This window comes from Mustela erminea, chromosome 4, assembly GCF_009829155.1.
Source record: "Mustela erminea isolate mMusErm1 chromosome 4, mMusErm1.Pri, whole genome shotgun sequence".
In the NCBI taxonomy this organism is placed as follows: Eukaryota; Metazoa; Chordata; class Mammalia; order Carnivora; family Mustelidae; genus Mustela; species Mustela erminea.
In genome coordinates, this window is record NC_045617.1 from 42,757,901 (window position 1) to 42,782,419 (window position 24,519).

General features: G+C 36.3%; 1 protein-coding gene across 3 annotated transcripts in view; it reads right to left on the minus strand.

The window, feature by feature from the left end:
- Positions 1–24,519, minus strand: part of ORC3 (origin recognition complex subunit 3) — a 69,708-nt gene that overhangs the window by 32,149 nt on the left and 13,040 nt on the right. For all 3 annotated transcript variants that reach the window (XM_032339088.1, XM_032339086.1, XM_032339087.1), the window contains 8 exons: positions 22,412–22,516; positions 20,778–20,926; positions 19,382–19,515; positions 17,133–17,292; positions 14,660–14,773; positions 10,511–10,644; positions 9,996–10,059; positions 66–182 (listed from right to left, as the gene is read on the minus strand). In XM_032339088.1, coding sequence (XP_032194979.1) covers positions 66–182; positions 9,996–10,059; positions 10,511–10,644; positions 14,660–14,773; positions 17,133–17,292; positions 19,382–19,515; positions 20,778–20,926; positions 22,412–22,516 — 977 coding nt within the window. The remainder of the gene's footprint in view (positions 1–65; positions 183–9,995; positions 10,060–10,510; positions 10,645–14,659; positions 14,774–17,132; positions 17,293–19,381; positions 19,516–20,777; positions 20,927–22,411; positions 22,517–24,519) is intronic.

Consider the following 24,519-nt stretch of genomic DNA (forward strand, 5'->3'; position numbering starts at 1 on the left):
GAAATCAAAGCAAGAAACTACTAATACTCTGATTGCAGAGATTCCAAAGAGGAAGTTTTGGTTACCTGTCGACCCAACGGATACTTGGGAAGAGAAGAGGTGAACTGATGAAGACATCTCAAAACCAGGAAGTAATTTGAATGGTAAACATGTAAGTTTTCGAGTAATGATTGTGTTTCCTCCTTAAAAAAAAAAAAAAAAAAAAAAATCACAGAACACATTATGAATACATAAGTCAGTAATTAAAAGAATAAAATCTACTTCATGAATATGTATAATTTCTGGAAAACTGATGAGAGAAGACTCAGAAGTACAAATTAACCTCCTCAATTTTGAGAATCAGTAATGCACACAAAATCCAGGACAAAGGCTGGGCATCTCTGACTTAGTAGCAAGTCTGGTGGTATCTTACACACACGGAAACTAATACCGCAATTTCCTTCTGTCTACAGCAGTGCCATTGTAACTAGGTTCCCAGAAATGTAAGTGTCCAAAAATGCACCTTGCTAGATGCCTGCCTGTGCCAGTCAGCTGCTGTGTGCCACAGCTAGGCAGGCCCATCATCCTCTACCTTGTTGACATCAGAAGGCTGAGGAGGTCACCAGGGAGTGCAATACCAATGTAATTAACAGTTCTGAGGTTCCACTTTTGGTCTATGCTTTTCTCAAAGTACTGGAAGAACTGTGTTTCAAAGGGAAGAAAGGAAGACTACAGAAGAAACACCACAGGTGATTCTGATAAATCCCTGCCTTTTGTTGAGAATTCCAATACTGGCTTTATTCAGTCTTCCATTAAGAAAAACAGGAAAATGAGAAAATCCTGAAGCCATTAAGCTTTATAATTTATACTTCAACAAGTATGAGAGTGTCTTAAGAAACTGATAGAATAACTAATCTCACAAATCAGTTTCAAAAGGGTTTTTTGGGGGCTATATGGAATGGAGTTATGTTTTCTAGAACCTTCTGAAATAGTTTAGAAATGACTTTAAAACATTACTTCCTAGCAACATCCACGTATTTTTCAGACCCCAAATGCTTCATCCTGTAACATTTTCTTAAGAGGATTATGATCTGTGTGGTCTTCACATTTTTTTCTTCTCTAAGAAGTCAGTGAAGGACTTTCACTGTTGGGCTAGGTTTTTCTACCCCAGTAATATCTTGCAGATACCCATTATTTTTAGCAGTCAAGCATGCAGAAGGTAACACCTAGATATCAACAAATTCAAGCAAACCCAACCTATATAAAGCAACAAATCTGATACATGTTTCTAAACTCGAATACACTTAGAAATCAATTCCTTCACCGGCAAGCTAGGTTATTACCTGGAAGCACAGGGCAAATGAAAGAAAAGCTTTTAGTACCAAAATGTTTCTCCTCCCAGTATTTGAGTTAGTTGGCAATTTCAAAAATCTAGCTTTCCTATTGTAACAAAGGGCACTTTAACCACCATTGGGAAAGTACATTTTAATTCTAATTTTACAACAAGCTATAACATAGAGGGCGCATAAAGCCACTAATTGTTTGCCTTAATGTATGCCTGAACAGCTTTTAAACAAAGAAAGTATTCTGGAGAGAAATGAATCTATGAATAATAATCGCTCCTCATGCTTCTCTCACTACCTATTACTTTTGCTTTGTGGAGTGACTGCACACACAGATAATGGGTGGTGCAGTAGAACTGAATTCACTCAGATGAGGAGAGAAAAGAAATACCTGACACTGCGGGCAATGTTGTACCCAGGAACTATGCCTTGGGTAAGGGAAGATGAGGACTATGCACAGGCTCTTTTCCCAGATGGTCTCAGTCCCTGCATGCTTCTGTATGATATCCCGTGCCCATGGAATTCTAGCGCTTCAAACATGTTCTGTTCTGTTCTGTTCACAGAGCACAGCAAACTATTTCACCGGATGCTCAACTGAGGAAATGGAGTTCTCGTTCCAAAACTGGAAATAAAACTGTCTATGCCAGACTTCATTAGAGACGATCTGGGATATCCTACTAAGGGATTTTCAGGAGTTAATTTGACCATCTCACACTTTTATCTTATGCTCCGGCTTTGGGACCTACTCCCTATATAAGTAAAGATTTCACTGTTGTTTGTATCTGTGTTCTTACCAGCTGTAACAGGAAACATCACAAATGATTAACTTTCTTCATGTACCCTGTTCTCTGAATTCTTTGTCTTACTCCGATACGTATCTGCAAATGCCTCTCTAGCACCTATCCAAGGCAACAATTCTTGATGCACTTTATGAATACTTCATAGGTTGTGACGCTGAGAAAATTCTCCACTCAATACATTACTGCAGCATCACACTATGCATATGTAAAAACAAAGCCTGCTGAAATAGTAATCCTCCTTTCCATTAATTTTCTCCTCTGGCATTATTGTTATACACTGGCCATTGTTGCCACTGTTTCATTTCTTAATTGTATTTAGGATGATTCTTCTCAGAGATACACTTTGCCTAGTAATATTATTTCCCAAAGAGATATGCTTTCTTGTATTCTTGAAACACAAGACCTTGTGGTCTTTCCTTATCTCTGACAAAGAGATGTGAACTAAAATGTATTTCTCTTATATCAAATAATCCAATACTCCTTGCTCCTCCACAAACATCCAGGCACGCTCCAACCTCAGGTCCTTTAGGTCCTTTAGGTCCTTCAGGTCTGTTGGGAATTCCCTTCCTCCAGATTCCTGGCAAGGCATGGCAAGCCCTGCAACCTCCTTTAGTCTATAAATTCACCTTCTCAGTATGGTGAACTTAAAATGTCAATGTTGTAGGGGCATCGGGTGGCTCAGTCTGTTAAGCATCTACCTTCAGCTCAGGTCACAATCCCAGGGTCCTGGGATCTAACTCCAAGTTGGGCTCCCTGTTCAGTAGGGAGCCTGCTTCTCCTTCTGCTATTCCCCCCACTTGTGTGCTCTCTCTCTGTCAAATAAATACATACATACATACTTAAAAAAAAAAGTCAATATTATCTTGCTGGATGTGGGCCACATTTATTAATTTTTCAACAAAAGACAAAAGTCTGAATTTGTAAGTAAAATGTCTCAAATTGTATAGTTAGCTTGGGTTTTTATTTTATTTTTTTTATTTTTTTAAAGATTTTATTTATTTATTTGACAGACAGAGATCACAAGTAGAGAGGCAGGCAAAGACAGAGAGAGAGGAGGAATTAGGCTCCCCGATGAGCAGAGAGCCCGATGCGGGGCTTGATCCCAGGACTCTGGGATCATGACCTGAGCCGAAGGCAGAGGCTTTAACCCACTGAGCCACCCAGGTGCCCCTAGCTTGAGTTTTTTAAAAAAACACTACGGTCCGGGACGTGTGGGTGGCTCAGTCGGCTAAGTGTCTACTTTGGGCTCTAGTCACTATCCCACGGTCCTGGGATCAGGTTCTGCATCTGGCTCCTTGCTCAGTGGTGAGCCTGCTTCTCCTCTGCCTGAGGCTCCCCCTGCTTGTGTGCACTCCCTCTCTCTGGCAAATAAATAAATAAAATCTTTTTTTTTTTTTAAAGATTTTATTTATTTGACAGACACAGATCACAAGCAGGCAGAGAGGCAGGCAGAGAGAGAGAGAGAGGGAAGCAGGCTCCCTGCCGAGCAGGTTGCCCGATGTGGGGCTCGATCCCGGGACTCCAGGATCATGACCTGAGCTGAAGGCAGAAGCCTTAACCCACTGAGCCACTCTGGTGCCCCAATAAATAAAATCTTTAAAAAAATACCACCACCACCACCATTATGGACCTATTAAACAAAAACCACATTAATATTATACTGTGGTTGCCACCCAATGTATTACTATACATTTTATATGTATAACACATTACTCTATACCCTTTTAAATCAGCCATCTCCAATCACATCAATCCTGTCTGCTATTCAGTCAAAATCATTCACATATTATTATTGACTAATCAACAAGGCCTCTGTTATTACAGAGCTAGTTACTTCCTTTGGAGGGGAAACCAATGACTATGTAAACTTAAATATATACATGGTAAAGAAAATACCATCAGATAGAGTTACATTTGCTTAGTTTTTGCAATTATCTTCTAATTTTCATAGTATTTATCACTTTGTGTCCAGATTTTAGGTACAGGGTGAAGAATAACCCCAAGAAGATTTAAAGTATATAATAAAGGCTGTACATTTTTATAATGTTGTTCTTTCAATCAATTCACTCAAAACAGACATTGGATTTTAGGAAGAGGTATCAGCTGTCCAAAAACACAGCACATCCTCTTGCTAGAATTAAGCATTATTTTTCTCATTAGAGGAATTCTGGCTGACAGTGTTTGGTTCTCAGTGTCTTCTCATGTGACAGCTACCTAATGCAGTGCCAAACCACAGCTCTCTCCCAGCTCTAGCGTGGCGGGAGCACTCATGCTCTCATTTGCCCGGCTCTCCCTGTTCAGTAGCACTTGATGAAGGGTTTGCATCTGAGCTGCCACTTCCCACCCCATTACTGGGCTAAGGCCTCGCTCATCTGATCACAAGTAGTAGTTCGTTTGCAGTCATTTTCTTCCTTTCTTCTCTTCTCCTTTTATTATTTTTTCTAATAGATTTTCCCCTCCTCCTGCCCTTAGGTTTTTCTAAAGAAACCAGAACAAAGAGGTGGAAGCAAAGGTAAAAGGCAGGTTTCCATCAAACTCATGACCTAATTCTGTGCTTTTTGAACATGAATCACCACGAAAAGCATATTAAATGGTGAAAAGAAATTCTTGCTCTACTACTGACTTGCTCTGTGACCTTAGTTTACTTCCTCTCTCTTGGCTGCAGTTCTTCATTTGTAAAATGAGCATACTGAATCAAGTTATTTTTCTAATAGGAATGTATTACAATTCTAAAGGGTCTGAGACTTACTTCCTACTCTCAACCAATTTAAAATCTAGCACGGTACATACGGAATAGAGATGTAAAACATTAACGAGTCAGAGTAATAAGACTTCCAACTGTCACTGGCAAGGGACTGAATCTAAATTTTCTACATAGCATGAAGTTGAACTCTTTAAGGGTTGAAACCAAGCAAAAAAGCTTTAGGGAAGATTTGAATAAAAATATACAAACTGATTTTCTTATATGAAATATATGAAATTAGTCATTTATTAAATATACTGAGCATAATGTAACTTCTTGACAAGACAGGTTCAACATGATTAGGAAATCATTATTGAGAGTGTGATTGGTGTAAACAGCCCAGGATTAAAATGGACCTAATCCTAGCTATGGTGTACTTTTAAAAATCTTTTGAAAATACTGTGTGTGTGTTTATGTGTCTATGTAAATGACATGGGTATATATCCATATTCGTATAAAATACAGACCTGTATCTATTTGGTGGGAAGAAAGGGATACTTCAAGCCAGAGCTCTGGCTTGAACACGAGCAGCAGCGTGCGGTGCTGCATGACACCTGGCTGCCAGGCTCTAAAGGGCAAATCTGCCTCAGACCGTGTGGTTTTTCTCTTGTAAATCAACTTTGTTGTTAACTTGCTACAGTACTGGAAAAGCCCATTGCTCATTTCTCAAACAACAATAATATAGAACCCCGGGCACCTTCTCATCAACTTACACTAATTCTTCTCAACAACTTACTCTTCAGTGAGGTGTCACAGAAAATGTGGGGCTTTGATGTCAGGTCTGGGTATTAATGACAGATCTTCCATTTGCTAATTGTGACACTTTAGATAGGCAAGTTAATTTATCATTTTGTGACTCTCCTCAGTTACACAAAGGGATAAAAACATCTGTCATATGCGGTGGCTGTGACTCAAAATGAAACAATGCATAAAAACTATCTACTAATTGGGAAAAGCTGTTAATATTCTATTCCCCCAAAACATTTGTTCATGGAAAGAAAAAGAATTTCTCACTATTCAAAAAAATTTCCAGTATTTCAAGGCCCTATGTTTCTTACTACCAGATAATAATTATGCAAATGTGGTATGAAGCCACAATCTTCTTCAAAGCTCTCCTTAATTTTGGACTTGAAACAAAATTTCAGGCATAAGCGATAGTAAAAGTCATATCTTTGTAATTATGAAGAATTTGCAAGTTCTGTTTAAGGTACTTTGACAGCTTAATTTCTCATGAACAATTGTTTCTTAAGTTAAAGGTTTAAGTTAAAAAAAAAAAAAACAACCTTGATTACTAGAGCAACGCTGTGAGGCAAAAGTATGATAAAATTACATCCAGGAACTGCTCCTGCTATTCCACCTAAAACCCATAGTAACAATTTACCTATCTTCAATTAAACAGATGCACTAAAATAACATTTTAATGAGGAATCTAAATAATTTAACTAGTCAGAAAAAAATTACTACTAATGTGTTTAATGAACAAGTAAATAAAGTCCCGGTGTTTTAGAGCCAAAAGAAACTTTAAAGACTATCTGGTAAAACTTCTACCATAGGATTTGAAAGCTACTGAGTCATTAATGGGAGCTTGTGCAAGCCTATTTGGCTTAAACACAGAAAAACTTGATCACTGTCAGAAGACAGTTTTTGGCCACTGTATCCAGCTACACTGAACAATCACTCACGAGACAGACTACTTAGAAATGAAAGAACACACACAATCTTTAGTCTTTTGTCAGCTATAGATGGCCTTCCAATGTTGTGCCTTTGTTGAACTTCCGAGTGAATTTTATACAAAGGTTTTATGGTTTAGTCAGCTGAATTTTTAAATTTAAAAGTATACTCTCAAAAAAGCCATGAAGTTTATAAAATACAAAGTTGGCATAAAGTTTAAAAGCTGTAACTATGAAACTGAGTGTCCATAATTCTAAAGAAGTTTAAGGTTTTTTTTTTGTTTTTTTTTAACATCTTGAGTCCAGTCAGAGGATAACGGAGATGAGTCATTTAAGTTAAGTGAGAATTTATAGATTAGTTCTAATTAAGAAAACAAGGTAAGGGAAACAATAAACATTTCCTTTTAGGCAATCAGTCCAATTCAAGTGGTTATCAAAGAAGGTTTTCAGACCAGCAGCATCAAGCACTACCTGGAACCTTGCTAGAAATGCAAATTCTTTGGGCCCACCTTTAAGCTACAAAAGCAGAAACTCTGGGAATGGAAATCAGTGTTTCAACAAGCCCTACATGATTCTGATACATGCTAAAGTTTGAGAGCCACTGGTTTAGTTCATCAGGGTGGACAGCAAAGTAGAATCTCAGGGTAGAAAGAATCTAGATACAAATATACTCTGAGGTTTAGGTCTTCAGAATCTGAGCACAGAAAATTGGTACAAAGTGACAAATTTCACAGTAGGCATGTCCATATAACTACATAATCTATACAACCATGTAATACAAGAGTATTACATATAATATGTATAACAATATATAATATATAAAACTATTATTGATCTTAATTTTTATTATAGTGAAAAGTAATTAACAATATTTATGATTACCTTTATAAACATTTTATTGTATATTTATTTTTAACTCACTCTCATTTGCTGAACAGACTTTGATCATCATTAACCCTATGAGGAAATCACACTAGGAAATACTGTCCCATTATTGAAGCTTAAATAGGAGGAGTGATTTTTCTAAGATACACCTGGCTAAGGAGTAGCTGGAATTGAAATCCAATACTCCTGAGGCCAAAATCAGGATCTTCCCCAATATCACGTTGTATCATATTACTATCATGCAGAATTTTTTCTGATTTCTTTTACTGTGGAAAAATACATATAAAACTTGATTATGTGGGCACCTGAGTGGCTCAGTTGGTTAAGCTTCTGCCTTCGGCTCATGTCATGATCCCAGGGGCCTAGGATCTAAACCCAAGTTGGGTTCCCTGCTCGGTGGGGAGTCTGCTTCTCCCTATTCCTTAGTCCCTCCCCACAACACATGCTCTCTCCTTCTCTCTCTCTTAAATAAAATCTTTTAAAAAATTGATTCTGTGTTTTAAAATAAGCTATAGAGAGAAAGCATTGTAAGAATAAAATATACAAAAATTACTTTCACTCTAAACTATAAAAATCAATAGATAACTGATTAATTATTTTCACAGATCTCTTCTGTCCTTTGAATTTAGCAGGTGACCTGCCCCTAACTTTCTTAGGATAAAGATACAAATCCTTGTGCACCTTCATATTTCTCACTATGTAAATCTCAAGAAAATATACCTTTAACAAAGTATGCAATCCTAAAATGAATACAGCAAAGGTAATAATGAACAGCGCTGCTAAGTGCACTAGGAACAACTACAGTATAAATAAATGCTCAGAAAATACATGAAAAGTTCCTGAGAAGCACAAATAAATGTCAAGATTTTTCTACAACAGACCAACCTAGAGATTCTCTCCCTTTATCATCTCAATGGTTAAAGGTACGCTTTAAAAATCTATTCCTGGCTTCTGAAAATATACTCTCACAGGAAATGCACTTAGTAACTTGTGGACTCAGCAGAGAGCTAATCCATCTAATCTTAAAACTCAGTAAACATGCACACATCCCTTTCCACTGGTTCTACCAAAACAGTCTGCACTAGGATTTGAAAACGTCTTATTCTGCTCTAAAAAGGTATAGAGATTATTAAAGTGATTATTAAGCCCAGTCTAGAAGTGATTTTTTAATATGGGCCAGCATGGATTCCGCATTAGAAATAATGTTTTAAAAGCCAATGTCCAGCGTCATATTGTATGTCAATTATACCTCAATTATAAAAAGGTCATTCTTAATTTTTTTTTAAGATTTTATTTATTTATTTGACAGAGGGAGACACAGCGAGAGAGGGAACACAAGCAGGGGGAGCAGCAGCAGGAGAGGGAGAAGGAGAAGCAGGCCTCCCACCAAGCGAGGAGCCCAACACGGGGCTCAATCCCAGGACCCTGGGATCATGACCTGAGCCGATCGCAGACGTCTAATGACTGAGCCACCCAGGCGCCCCAAGCCATTCTTAATATTTTTTGAGAATTTACAAAAAAAGGAGGTAAGTTAGTATTCAGAGCTATACAGCACACATACCCTCTAGGAACTAACATTCTTCTGTTCAAAATTTGAAGCTACACATAGGACTAGGGCTACTTCAATCTTATCTCAATTTTATTATAATTTTCTACAACTTTTTTCCTCAAAAAAGTCATGAAGAGAATGAAAACAAATGTGACACTACGCATTTCTAGTTGTCCATCATTAAGGGACTTACTAAATAAAATGAAGGTCCATTCATTCCATAGAGTACTATACCACTCTCAACATTGATATGGAATGATTTCCAAGATTAAGTGTAAAATAAAACAAGGTGCAGAGCAGCATATACAATAAACTTATCTTCTGTTAAAATAGGGAACTCCCACAGTACATAATGTTACTTGTGTATGTGAAGAATATTTCTGGAATGATGCATAAGAAACTAGTAACACTGACTATATCTAGCAAGGGGAAGTGGGTGGTTGAAGGATAAAGGTGTGAGGGACTGTTTTATCTTTGCCTTTTGAATTATGTACCATGCCCAAGTATCATTTATTCAGAAAGGAAAAAAAAAAACCTCCTTCTTTTGCTATTCCCTATGTTGAATTGCTAACTCTTAATTTTCTAAGTTCATCACTTCTTTCCTGGCAGTGTATAATCAATATATAATGGTACCTTTTCAAGTCAAATCAATAGCCACTTAGCAGTGGGTCCCTAAGGTACATGGCTTCTATATGCCTTTATTTATGATGGCTTTTAAAAGAACACTAAGATGAGATTGCCTACAGATTCCAAGACTGCTATGTGGAAACAAAGTTGAGATCTAAAAATATTTTCGAATTACACCCATAGTTAACACTTTTTCCTCAATAAAAAAGGTCATCTTAGAACTAAAGTTTTGTGTCACCTTCAAGTCACATTCCTATGATTATGAAGACCCACTAACTCACTGTGAAAAGCATATTAGGATGGACAGATATGTTTTATAAATTCACTGAATAAAAATTATGTATATTTTGTTTCTCATGAAGAAAAAAGAAAAAAACTGAAATACATCCACATTCCTACCTTCAAAGATCTGTCATCAGTCAATAGTGCAACTTGTTTTTCTGAAGCTTGCTTTTCCACATACCTAAAATTTTCACCATACCATATACCAAGAGAGAAAATTAAACATTCTAAAGATCTGAATATCATACATGAAAAAGAACTACTTAGGTGGTCACTTTCTTTCATTTATTCTCAAAAATAAACTCAAGATAACAGTCATGTTTTAATGGTAATTTCTAACTCCTTAAATCAACTAGACTTCATAATCTAAGGATCGAATCATAGAAAATGTTATTTATAAAAGTGACTCTGGAGAACCTGCAAATCATATCCCTTTGTAAAAATATTTTTCTTTATGCTAAAATTTCAAATCCAACAAAGAAATCTCACAAGCAGAAACAGAGGATTTTATTGTGCTCTAAATAAAAAGGTTATTTTTCTTTTCCCCACTTCCAAAATAGCTAGATCTGAGATCCTTTATTTTACCCCAACCTCTATTATAAGATGTGTTAAATATACACTTCTCTTTTTACCTCCTAAATGATGGAAGACGTCGGATGTTTTCACATTGATTATCTGATAAAAAGTTTATTCTTCTCTTGGCTTCTGGGAGATTACAGCATAGAACACTGAGGGGCTGGGAGTAGAAATGTTCTAATAGAGAAAGCTGAAAGAAATGTGAAGATTAAAAAAATGTGAAGATTAAATATATTTGTTCTATTTTGGCAGTAAATCTTTTGCCCTTTGTTACTCACTTTTAAGGTTTTGTTTTTCTTTTAAACAGTAAAAGTATGGCACTAATATATCTAATAATGTCATAATAACACTGCAAACAATGCATAAATCATTCTGTATCTTTAATATTTTAAGATTCTGATATTGTGGACAAGATCAGAAAACTGTAATCTCTGAAGTATAAACCAGAAGAAACTAATATAAATGGATAGATTAGCTCTCTACAAAAGCAATGTACTTACAGTAACAGTAAATATTATGGGGATGGGACTGGGGTGTGGTCTCAGAGTCTAACAGAATGCCGAAATACTCACAAGAAAACACTCATCTAAAAACAGTGAACAAATCTGGTCTGCTGAATAAATAAAAACATTACAATGGTAGAAGCTTTGCCTACTGATAAAAAAGAAAAATGAAAAATGCGGTATGGCTAAAGAAAATATAACTTTTTAAACTGAATTTTATTTCATGAGAAAAAAATGCTACAGTATCTGGTAGTAAGTGTTATAGTAACTAGAATGCTGTGGTCTCTATAGTACAAGGGGGAATGATTTTCCAGATTCTACTGTAATTCCTAAGATATATCTCACAAGACTATCCAAACGTTAAAAACTCTAAGCAACCTTCTCATGACCAATTTGGTTTAGTTTTTATACCTTAATACCAGAGAAACAGTTCCCTAGATACGGGACACACACATTCTTGGACTGGAAAATAGAATTTCCCATTACAAATGAACAAATTAACAAGCTGGCTTATATACTTGTATTAAGGTATTCAAGCTTGATCCTTCCTGGGTAAACTGATAATGAATTTCTGAGCCTATAGAGCTGAGGACTAGATACCCAAGGCTAGAGGAAATCCTCTAAAATAGTTCATTCTGGAGGAAGTATAAGGTTGTAAGGCAAAGAGCCAGCCTAACTAAGAAACAAACACCAAACAGAAAGTAATCATTCGTGCCAAGTGCTAAATTATTTATGCACATATTAACAAAATCACATTTCTTATATTTTCCAGTGATATTGTGATAATATTTATTCCAGTGTTAACATCACTTTTTAAACATCAAAAAAGTAAAAACCAAACACGGAGAAGGAATGGGAGGAAGTCACATGAGTTACAATAGAGCTGTAAGTTAAGAACCCAGTATCACTTCATTACTTTGTCCAAGTGTGTTCTCAACATCTAGGTCAACTAACAGGTTGGTTAGCATATTCATCCAATGAGAGAAACCTTAAACATATAAAGAATGATTATATGCCCTACTGTACCTCCTACAGAAATCAGGACTTACACATATTTCCTACCGATGATTAAGAAAACTGGCCAAATGGGGTCTTAATGGCTCTACCACCTATTAGCTGTGTGACCACGGCCATGCTTCTTAACTGGTTTCTTCACATGCAAATCTGAGGGTATTAGTACCCATTAATGAAACAATGTAAATACTTAGAAATGTGCCCAGTATACAAAAGAGGTGCCCAGTAAATTATGAGGAACCTAAAAAATAATCTAATCTGATCCCCTATCTTATAGATGAGAAAACTGAGACCCAGACAGATTACATAATTTGGTTATAATGTCCTCTTCTTCACTTGCTTTCTCAATGTGGGCGCCTGGGTGGCTCAGTGGGTTAAGCTGCTGCCTTCGGCTCAGGTCATGATCTCAGGGTCCTGGGATCGAGTCCCACATCAGGCTCTCTGCTCGGCAGGGAGCCTGCTTCCTCCTCTCTCTCTCTCTGCCTGCCTCTCTGCCTATTTGTGATCTCTCTCTGTCATATAAATAAATAAAAAATCTTAAAAAAAAAAAAAGAGACTACAGTTTCTATTTCCTAAAACTCTTCTCCTGACTTCAGTGTTACTCTGTTTTCTATTGCTTTTCCTTAGTCTCCTTTTCTATCGCTCTCTCATTAGCTTGCTGTCAGGTTCTAATCTTGGTCTTTTCCTCACTCCTCTGGGTGATGCCTCATCCTCATTACCTGACTTCACCCACCACCTTTTAATGATAAATCCTAAATATATCTTTTTTTTTTTCCAGATCTTTCTTCTGAGTGCCAAATCTTTCTCCCCAACATACTCGAAACTAACCATACACAAAAAGAAACACATCCTTTTCTAACTGGCTCTTCACTTTATATTAACATGTATACTAAATAAATGGTACCAACCTGTAATCCATTTGCCAAGCTAGAACCTGTGTGTGTCACCTATGCTCCTCTCTGCCACAACCTATCATCCACTTAATCACCAGGTTCTGTCGATTCTAGCTCAACCTCTATCTGTTTCCTCCTCTCTCATTCCACTATCACTACCTTAGGTTAGCCATTGTTTTATCTTGTCTAGAAAACTGTAATAGTCCTTAAACAGATCTCTCTCCCTGTACTGCTTAGCCTTTACCTAGAATGCACTTCCCATTTTAACCTGGTGAGCCCCTATTCTTTAGGCTATACTTCTGTTCTCCTATGGACTCTCTAAGCACATTTCTTTCATAGCACTGATTATTGAGAATTGTAATTATGAGTTTCCTCTTCTGCCTCCTTCACTAAACAAACAAGCAATTTGTAGAACGAGATATCCTTGTCATCTCTTAAAAAAAAAAAAAAAAAGAAAATTCCCTTTCTCCTTACCCACAAATATTAAGAATCACTGGAGTGCACAGGGAAGGATGGGAAGGAGCATAGATCTTGGCTTACAGTAGGCTCGTAAATAAATACTTTTGAGTAAAGAAATGAATGAAATAAAATGTATGAGAGAGGCCAGTTAGAAATGTAGTATTTCTCAGTATCACTTAATTTCACACATTGGTGAGGTAAATGTTTTGTTGCTTTAAAATTCTCTTTTTAAAAAGTCAACTTGAGGTGCACCTGGGTGGCTCAGGTCATTATCTCAGGGTTCTGGGATCAAGCCCCAGTTGTTGGGATTCCCACTCAGTGGGGAGTCTACTTGTCTCCCTCTCCCTCTACCCTTACCCCTGCTCTCAAAAGCACACACTCTCTCTCTTAGATAAATAGATCTTAAAAAAAAAAAAACAACAAAAAAAAAACCTCAAGTTGAAATAAAGATACGTATTAGCCATAAGAGAGCACTGCAGTTTTATATGGAGGAAAAATACGTATGAAAAATAATTTATAAATGCTAAGGCACTACACAAATGTGAGGTATTACCATATTGTACTTCTATACTGAATATTACTAACATACTGGTTTTAGGAAACTTGACAAAACTGGCATGTATTTATAATGACTATACTTTGCTAAAGTATTTTAGGTAGTTGCCAAGAGAAGGAATTAACTTTTAAATAACTGGATAATGGAGTCCTTTTTTAAATTAGAACAGATGTTATGAAGAAGCTGAGTTCACAAATTTTCTTCTGGCAATTCAAGAAACCTCAGTCAAAATGTATTCCCAATACATAAGAATATAAATGAATAAACACAGATATATGTGCAAGGGACAGCAAATGATGGCCCCCATCTATTTTGTATGGCCCAAGAGCTACAAGTGTTTTTCATACCTTTAAATGGTTATTTAAAAAGAAGAAAAAAGAATATCCAACAGAGTTGTAGCATATAGCAAAAACATTTAACATCTGAATCTTAACAGAAAGTTCGCTGATCCTTTATATATAGCATTTCTTAGGTAGAAAGTATGTAAGCTTTCATCAGAATCTAAAAAAAAGTCCCTTTCTCCTTACCCCCAAGTATTAAGAATCACCGGAGTGCAGGAGGGGAAGTAAGGTGTCTTTCCATTTTTGACATCCTAATGAGTGTAATTCTCTACATTTTGCTGCAAGGTAACAAAGGAATGATAGAACCTAAAATAATATAACTGGAATTTACTTATTTTAGAATTTGCCATTTAAAATGCCTTATCACATTAAATAGTTTGAATATGCAAATTAGTTAGAATCAGCTTATGAACTTTCATACCCATTAGTATCTTCTCACCTGAAGTCCTTTTATAAAGTTTTGAATTGAGAAATCATGGTACAAAAATATGTTGGTCAGAATCTGTAACACTTTTTCACTTAGTTTAAAGGGAAACTGAGTTGTAAGAAGTAGCTGAAAGAGACAAAAGGGGAGTAAGATACACTCCTTATTAGTCTTTACTCTTCATCAGTATCTAGTATACATAATGAGGCAAGGAATGATACTATGACATATAACTATGAAAAACGTAGCTAAGCTTCTTTTTTAGATCAAATTATCAACCAAAACTTTAAGTTAATTTACACAACAGTCACAACCAAAAAAAGAAGCTATTCATACTATATCTCCAGAATCAAAAATATCCATCCATCATCTTCCATCCAATTGCTAATTTAAAAAAATACAATCTATTAACTATACAATCCCTTTTCTCCTACCAAAAGCCACTGAAGAAGCTATAGGTTTTGGCAATTCTTTTTTTTTTTTTTTTAAGATTTTATTTATTTATTTGACAGACAGAGATCACAAGTAGGCAGAGAGGCAGGCAGAGAGACAGGGAGAAGCAGGCTCCCTGCTGAGCAAAGAGCCTGTTGCGGGGCTCGATCCCAGGACCCTGAGATCATGACCTGAGCCAAAGGCAGAGGCTTATTAACCCACTGAGCCACCCGGGTGCCCCGGTTTTGGCAATCTTATTATAAGACTTCTTTTCATCTCCACTCATACACATTACTGAAGAGTAACACTGAATGAAACATTCAGTGTTACTCTTAACATTCATTACTGAATGAAAAACCCCAAAATAACCGATGTCTATTAAAAAAAAGTAGAATAGCTGAATTTGTATTATTCAGCTAATTTTCAATGGTTTATAGCAAAGAATTGACCTCTGAAAATGCAAAGTCATCCTAGGCTTTTAAAACAGAAACAGTTATAGAAGACCAAACGCATTTGGCCACAACTAATTTCATTTTTTAAAAAAATTATTTATTTGAGAGAGAGAAAGAGAAAGTAAGTTACAGCATGGGGAGGAGAGGCAGAGAGAGAGATTTCCAAGTAGATGCCACGCGGAGCACAGAGTCTGACGCGGGGCTTGATCCCATGACCCTGAAATCACCACCTGAACCGAAACCAAGAGTTGGATGCTTAACCAACTGTACCACCCAGGCACCCCAACCAAGCAATTTTAAATACTGTAGCTGGAAAAAATTTCCCCAAAGTATCAGTACATTAATGGATACCACCTTCATGGGAAAAAGATGAAGAAGCAGTTAGTAAATAAATGAAAGGTTGTCAGGTGCCTGGGTGGCTCAGTTGGTTAAAGGTCTGCTTTGGCTCAGGTCATGATCTCTGGGCCCTCAGACAGAGTCCTGCATCAGGCTCCTTGCTTAGCAGGGAGTCTGCTTCTCCCCCTGCCTCTGCCCCTTGGCACCTGCTTGTGAGCTTTCTTGCTCTCTTTCTCTCTCTCAAATAAATTTATTAAAAACAAAAACAAAAATAACTTAAAAAAAAAATGAAGGGTTGTCATTACCTTCACAAGCAGCACAAGGCACACCTTAAAAGAGCTGAGCCTAGCAAACAACTTGTGGAAGGTCATTACTAATTCAGGTAGAAACTCAGAACTAATACTAACTTAGGTAAAAAAATAGAGCTAAAGTCTAAGAAGTGTTAGTATTTACTTTCTGTCAAGAGTAGCAATGACAGGAAAGAGTCCATTAAAAATTACAAATTATTTTACACAAAATAGAAGAGTCAAAACATTGTTACTGTCCTTGGGAAGTCATTAAATTCTATTAAAAATTATTAAAAATGTAGAATTTCCCATTGAGTAATGACTGATTCACAGTAGGTAGATATAGTTAAGATACAATCATTCTTTTTATAAAGCTTATATTTTGGGGTGTCAGCCCAGGTCACAATCTCAGAGTCCTGGGTTCGAGCCCTGCATCAGGCTCTCTGCTCAGTGGAGAGTTTACTTCTCCCACTCCCACTCCCTCTGTACTCTCTCTCTCTCTAGCTTTCTCTCAAATAAATAAATAAACAAATCTAAAAAAAAAAAAAACCAAGCCAGGGGTGCCTGGGTGGCTCAGTGGGTTAAGCCTCTGCCTTTGGCTCAGGTCATGATCTCAGGGTCCTGGGATTGAGCCCCACGTCGGGTTCTCTGCTCAGCAGGGAGCCTGCTTCCCCAATTCTCTCTCTGCCTGCCTCTCTGCCTACTTGTAGTCTCTCTCTGTCAAATAAATAAAGAAAATATTTTTAATAAATAAATAAAAACAAAACCCAAACCAACTTTATATTTCATCTGAAGAGGCAATACTGTACCCTATTAAAATCATTACATACAGAAAAAATGAAGAAATATCATATTCAGTATCATATTCAGTTCAGTATCATATTCTGAGAGATGAAGAAATTTATCACTAACATTTATATTTATAATCTATTCTTGGCAGTCTTTTCATCCTATTTCACTGATACTGTTTTTCCTTTTTACCTTATCAAGTACCGTAGTCAGATGCTCCTTGCAGGACAAAGACTGGAATAGTTCTATGCACAAAAGAGATGAAACTGCATGAGGAAGCAACCGATGGATGATAATAGGAGATGTGGCAATTCCAAAAATGAGTATTAGTGGAAATTCATGTAGATGTTGACTAGTTTTCAAAGGAAAATACAGAAGTGGGATTTCATTAGGAAGTATATTTCAATACATCAAATTTCAACATAGACATTTATTTGAATGCATACAGTGTAAGACAGTGCTGAGGAGTTATCACTCCAAATACTCAAATTTTCTAGGTCACACAGTTCCCTCTATTAAAGTAATATAGTTCTTTCCCACACATTCTAATACTGAAACTGATCTATTAACAGATCCTCTCATTTTCTACATAAGTATACAGAGGTCCAGATGGATCACATGCCTCCCTCTAAGGTTATACAATCTCAAATGTTAGAAGATTTAGGTATCATTCAAATTAACCTCTCAAAGTTTGAGCCCTACCTACAGACCTCCTAACAGACAACCAGCCTATGCTTTTGAGAGTTCAGTGACATGTAATATATAAACTTTCAAGGTAACTTATTCTATTTATCCACATTTCTATCAGACACCAAGTCATCCAACCATAAATAACAGCTAAGAATTAGGAAATGTTCCTTACACATATGTAAGACGTATTTTTAAAGGATACCATTTAAAAATGTTACATCCTGTCCTTGAATTCTTAACTCAAACTTATTGGACATGATTTATTTTGAGCATTACCAGTATGAACGCAAATGACTTCCACAGAGTAAAACAGAACCATCTTTGAGAGCTATTGTGGGACTGAGCCCTTTGTATCATGGCTGATGACTTTGCCTGTTCTTTCCTATTGGCTACTGTTTTTCAGTATTGTAGTAATACCCAGTTATACCTTCACAAAAGTACAGTGCCTGGATTCTGTTATTGTACTTTCTTCACCTCTTCACATTTTTGCCACAACTTTGTGGCAAAAGTAGCCACAAATTTAAGCTCCAAAAAAGAACAGCTCTTCTGTCACTTTCTTATTCTGCATTTTTTTAGAAGACTTTTTTTATTTATTGACAGAGAGATCATGAGCAGGCAGAGAGGCAGGAAGAGAGCGAGGAGGAAGCAGGCTCCCCGCCAAACAGAGAGCCCAATGCATGGCTCGATCCCAGGACCTTGGGATCATGACCTGAGCTGAAGGCAGAGGCCCAACCCACTGAGCCACCCAGGTGCCCCTCTTGTTCTGCATTTTTAAAGCATGTAAAGCAGTTTAGTTTTAGCATTAAGAGAAGTCTTAGGATTTAGAAATCTTAGTTTCAATAGGGAAAAAAAGATACCATTAAAATAGGAATTACAAGTATATTAGTAAATTGTAATACCATATAGCTTTAGGCAAATGTAGCTATAACTATCAAGTAAGTTTATACATAGAAAAAGAATAAATTACATCCTTAAAAATGTACCACGGGAGTGGTGCCTGGGTGGCTTAGTGGGTTAAAGCCTCTGCCTTCAGCTCAGGTCATGATCCCAGGGTGCTAAGATTGAGCCCCACATCCGGCTCTCTGCTCAGCAGGGAGCCTGCTTCCCCTCCTCTCTCCCTGCCTGCCTCTCTGCCTATATGTGACCTCTGTCTGTCAAATAAATAAATAAAATATTTTTTAAAAAATGTACCATGGGAAACACAAGTCACTGGATTTTAAACAGGGTTAGTTACTTTAACTCTGAATCTCACAGGACTGCCTTGAAAGTCCAATGAGACCATGAAAGTAGTTTCTCACTATACATATTATAAAAGATAATGTTATTTAGAAAACATACTTGCTCAGAAGAGCTATATGTAATTCAGAGCTTCTAAGGGTACATAGGTATCAGAAAATAAGACCTGACAAACATATCTCAATCTGGAATAGTTTATCCACTTAATGCAAAAGTAAGAGACAGATGACCTTGGTGAGAAAAACTGCATTTTATACTGCCTTACATGCCAATTAAAAATTGGTTAACTTTAGTCTTTTGATCTCCTTCTGGGGTAAAAAAGCAAATGAAAATCTGATAGGAGGTCTTTGAACATTGAATTACAAGGAATTTGTAATCAGTCTGGTTTCTATCCAATTGGTATTAAGATTAAAATGCTGTTCATTTTCTCTGGAAGAGGTGCTCTTCAAGTTAAAAGTTATATGTTTCCTTAATAAAAAGAATTTTATGTAAAAGCCAGGTGTTATATGATCTACCTGCTAATAATTATGAAGTCTTGGAGTACTTTTGTGGTGAAGCTTTCCATATCCTTTAAGATAAGCACAACAGGAGGAGACTGCCATTGGCTAGAAGAAGTCCTCTTTTTTCTTGGCATTTTTGGATCTGTCTTCTTTTAAGCCATTGTGAAAAGAAGGAGTTAACAGTAAGCCTTACCACCCAAGCGATGCTATAATGCCACACGTTGATATATCTCCCTTTATATTTTACAGTAAAGCTGTTCCTTTTATTTCTCCCACATAATAAAGAGAAACTCATTTCAACAGTTACTAGCAGAATCTTTCTGTGTGTGACATGGGAATAATAACCAAGAAGAAAAAGTTTCAGTAAAATCTATAACTCATATGAAATATTTATTTTTGCTATCTGAGAAAATGATAGAAAAAACCATTGGGAGAAGACTTTCCATAGATTATTTTTTCTGTTAATAGAATATTTTATTTTGCTTTGTTTTAAGGTAAGAACAAGTATTTTTAAATAAAAAGCACAATAAACTACTCACTGCTCTGCTACTGTTAAATTTCAAGTTGAAAAGCATCTTTAATATCATCTGGTCCAATCCTGATCTTTTAAAGACATCTGACATAAACTGAATGTACATTTGATATCTACAAAATTTAAAATTGTGGATCAAATTAAGATATTATGATAAGCATTAGACCCAATTTCATCCCTATATGAAGCAAAATGAAAACTTCACTTATGACTGACTTCAGCAAACACCTTTATCAGAAGTCACCATAGTATCTTTTCCCATACTCTGGCTACAAAGCATCGTGAACTGAAGCTGTGCTTTTATGGTGCAGTTCTCTGTGAATCACCTAGGTGATCCCTTTTCACCAGGGACTGTCATGGTAGAATGAACTTCTTTTTAGCTATCTGTTTGCTGGATATACTTCACTTATAAGACCATTTATTCCTAAGAATTCTAAATGTGGAACGAATTAGATTTTTTAAAAAATAACTATTTCTCATTGGACTAAGTTGACAGTGGGCACTGGCAGTATGGTTCTACTGCACAAAAGCAAATACTGAGGGACCTAAGAGACAATACATTAGAGTTACAGCCATTGTCACAGAGACAGAATCTAGAGCAGAACCAATTCCTGACATTGTTTTTGTCACTAGATGACATTCACCCTCAAATAAAATGGCTTTGTAAGAACTGAAACACTTACCAGGAATTAGATTGCATACTGATAAAAGAATTCTTTTAATTTCTAACAGCCTTATGAAAAATAAGTAGCTACTATTAATAGCGGGAAAGCATAAGCATATTCTTATTAGAACAAAACAGTGCTATGTTTAATATAATTCTAAGCCTTTTCAATCATACGCCAATTTCCAGAGAGAAAATTGTCAGTTTACACTTACCTGTGTGACATTCATATACCAGCTAGAAAGAGAATCCATTGAACAATGTGTCTTTTTCTGGGCAACCTGAATATTTCCCTCTTTGGAGTCCTCATCTACACAGCAGCCCATCAACTGTGAAGCCAGCTTTTGCAAAAAATGTTTTATATCTGCAGAATAGATTAAAAAAAAAAGTAAGAAAGATTATCTCTTTTTAAAAAAATATGAAATAGCTGAAAGTTCTTGATCAGTATATATATTTGGGTAGGGTGTATTTTTCTATACTTAACATTAACATAACACTTAACATATTAACTATTTTTTTTTTTTAAAGATTTTATTTATTTAGTCAGAGAGAGAGAGAGAGAGAGCGAGCGAGAGTGAGCACAGGCAGACAGAGTGGCAGGCAGAGTCAGAGGGAGAAGCAGGCTCCCCGTGGAGCAAGGAGCCCGATGTGGGATCATGACCTGAGCCGAAGGCAGCTGCTTAACCAACTGAGCCACCCAGGCGTCCCTTAACATATTAACTATTAATGTTCATTTTAATCTTCTCTTTAATATTTAAATTTCGCTAATTCAGACTAACACTAAGCCGAAGTTTATGTTTATTGTCCACAATAAAAGTGTTACCTAAGCAAATGTGTAAACATGAAAATTATGAGAAACAATCTATGTTTAAATCACACTAGACAGTGAAAGGTTTTTTTTTTTTTTTACATTTTTAAATTTTTTAAATTTTTATTTATTTATTTTAAGATTTTATTTATTTATTTGACAGATCACAAGTAGGCAGAGAGAGAGGGAAAGCAGGCTCCCTGTTGAGCAGAGAGCCTTGATGTGGGGTTTGATCCCAGGACTCTGGGATCATGACCTGAGCCAAAGGCAGAGGCTTAACCCACTGAGCCACCCAGGCACCCCGACAGTGAAAGGTTTTTAAGGCCCCTAAAAAAAAAAAAAAAAAAAAATCAGACGTGTTATTTACTTTAAATTATTTTACTGATTATAAACCTTCTTTTCCTTAGAGTCATTTTAAAAGATGTCCTAAGGGTTTTTATTTAATCAGTTCTAATCAGTTTATGAATATGAAAGTAATATAAGCACATAAAGACCTTATGTCAGTTGAAATCTAAGCTCATTTTATTCTCTTAGTGTCCACATCCTGTAGATTCAATGGCTTCATATACCTAAGACTGGCTCTGGTGATGGACTATTTTTTACCATGCTGGTCTTTCAGAGTAGAACAGCACGATGATTTGAGGCTGTGAATATGAACCTCTACAGTCTATTCTCTGTTGGACTAAATAAGAGCTGCCAAATCCCCAATCCTTAATTCTCAGCTCCCTGTCCCAAACTTTCCAACTTATTCAACTTTTACTAGGTTAAGGAACACATCTCATAAAATGCCTAGATTATTGCTGACTGTGAAGTTAATCTGGCAGGATGGAGCTAGAATAAATGAAGTAAGAGGTAGCAAAGAATCCTGCAACAGTCATGATTACTGCCATAGGCAATAAACCTCACCCTGCCAAAAATGTAGTGCCATGCTCTTCCCACAAATAAAAAAGGATAAAGAAAGCTAGAGAGAGAGAGAGAGAGAGAGAGATACAGAAGATCAGAAGAGAGTTTAACAGCTCACCAAGATTATTTATTCTGTACCTGGACAATCTTTAGCTTGCAATGTGACTACATACGGAGTGACATTATTCTGAAGGGCTTCTGTTAGACTTCTGAATGTTAAATCATGATCTGTTACATTCACACCTATGGAATAATAGATCATTATTACACCAATTGTATTATTAACAATTTAATAACAAACAAGGCTAACACATCCAGTGAATTACTAAAAGTACTTTTAAATACAATTAGTAACAGAAACTAAAAAAATATATACTGCATAAATGAAGAGACTTTCACTGACAATAGATACCTGGAGGCATACATAATATTTATTTGTCAGAAAGGGTATATTGCACAACTTCTCTTTAAAAAAAAGCTACTGGGACGCCTGGGTGGCTCAGTTAGTTAAGCAGCTGCCTTCAGCTCAGGTCATGATCCCAGCGTCCTGGGATCGAGTCCCACATCGGGCTCCTTGCTTGGCAGGGAGCCTGCTTCTCCCTCTGCCTCTACCTGCCACTCTGTCTGCCTGTGCTCACTCCTGCTCCTCTCTCTCTGACAAATAAATAAATAAAATCTTTAAAAAAAATAAAATAAAAATAAAATAAAAAAAAGTTACTGAGGATATGGAGTTAACCCCTGAATACATCTCAGGATGTTACTCTGTCAAATTCATAAAGAACTCTTAAAATAATGATTCAAAACTAAGTGATATGTATTCCAGGCTTACTGTGACCCTAACTTAACAAGCAAAGAAAATCTAATCAGTAACACTATTAATGATTGTTGTAGTAAATACAATAGGTTAAGTATATAGTAAGCTAATTTCTAAGGGAAGAGCCTAAAAACGAATAAAACTTTAGGTCCTTTAGGTATTTATTAAGCCGCTCATGTCCTCATTTCCACAAATCAGAGTTTAGTGTTGAGCATGTAGTTATCTGAGTTAAGTGTAATTTCCCCGCTACACTGGAAAAAAATTCTGACTGATACTTTCCTTGACATCACAATCTGTGATTTCTAGAAAGTGCTTTGGCACTTAGGTGCCAACAGCAAACATCTTGAAACTGGTTGATAATTGGTACTATAAAACTTCAACTGGCTGGAAGAAAAAAACAACACGTTCAGAATCCAGGCCACCAAGAAACAAAAAATTTTTCCTAGGAGAGGCAATAAATGAAAATGCTGGCAGGTTATTTTTAAATGGACATATACCTTTTTGAAAATAGAAAATGTATAACTGTGCTTAAGCATTCTTTGACCAAATATTTTTTTTTACAGTATCAAAATGATATTCTTAGCAAGCATTAAGGCTTATGATTGCGATACTGCAATTCTGAAGGAATTTGGGAGGTTAGCAAATCCAGGTTTAGCTCATCTTTCATTGACTGAGTTTACAAGCTATTTAACATTTTGTTGCTTAAAACAATGGACTAGAAACAAAAAATCAACAATGTTGTTAATTGGGAAAATGTTCTCAGACAACTGACTTTGAAATACAACATTTCCACTAGCTTCTCTTTCCCCTTTGGCAGTAGGCAGAGAAGGGACTTAAACAGTGCTCTCAACAACCTATCAAGCCATTGCTCTTGACGATGTTTTCCCCACTCCACCTCCAATTATTATAACCTGGCATGAAGAAACAAAGCACCAAACGGTACAATCCGGTCATCACTGGACATCAGTTTCTCATCCATCAATAGAAAGGTTTTGAAATTAAGTGAGGCTGCACTGAAAAGCTGTTCAAATTATAAAAATTACATAAGATTATTATAAAAATCATTCCCTGTGTGTTGTTACTCATACTCGTCCTGGGATCAGCAGTACAGGCATCAGCATGAGGGTGATTATAAATGTAAAGTTTCAGGCCCCACCTCAGACCTACTGACAAAAACATTTGCTAAATGTTTTTACTAAAACATTTTTACTAAAATGTTTTTACTAAAAAACTAAGTTTTTACTAAAATGCATTTACTAAAATCCCTTGGAGGCTTTTGTAGGTACACTGAATTTTGACTAAGTAGTGCACTGAAAATCAGGAATGAGATCTAGGTAATGAACAGTATTTTATTTATTTATTTGACAGATAGAGATCAGAAATAGGCAGAGAGGCAGGCAGAGAGAGAGAGAGAGAGTAAGCAGGCTCCCTG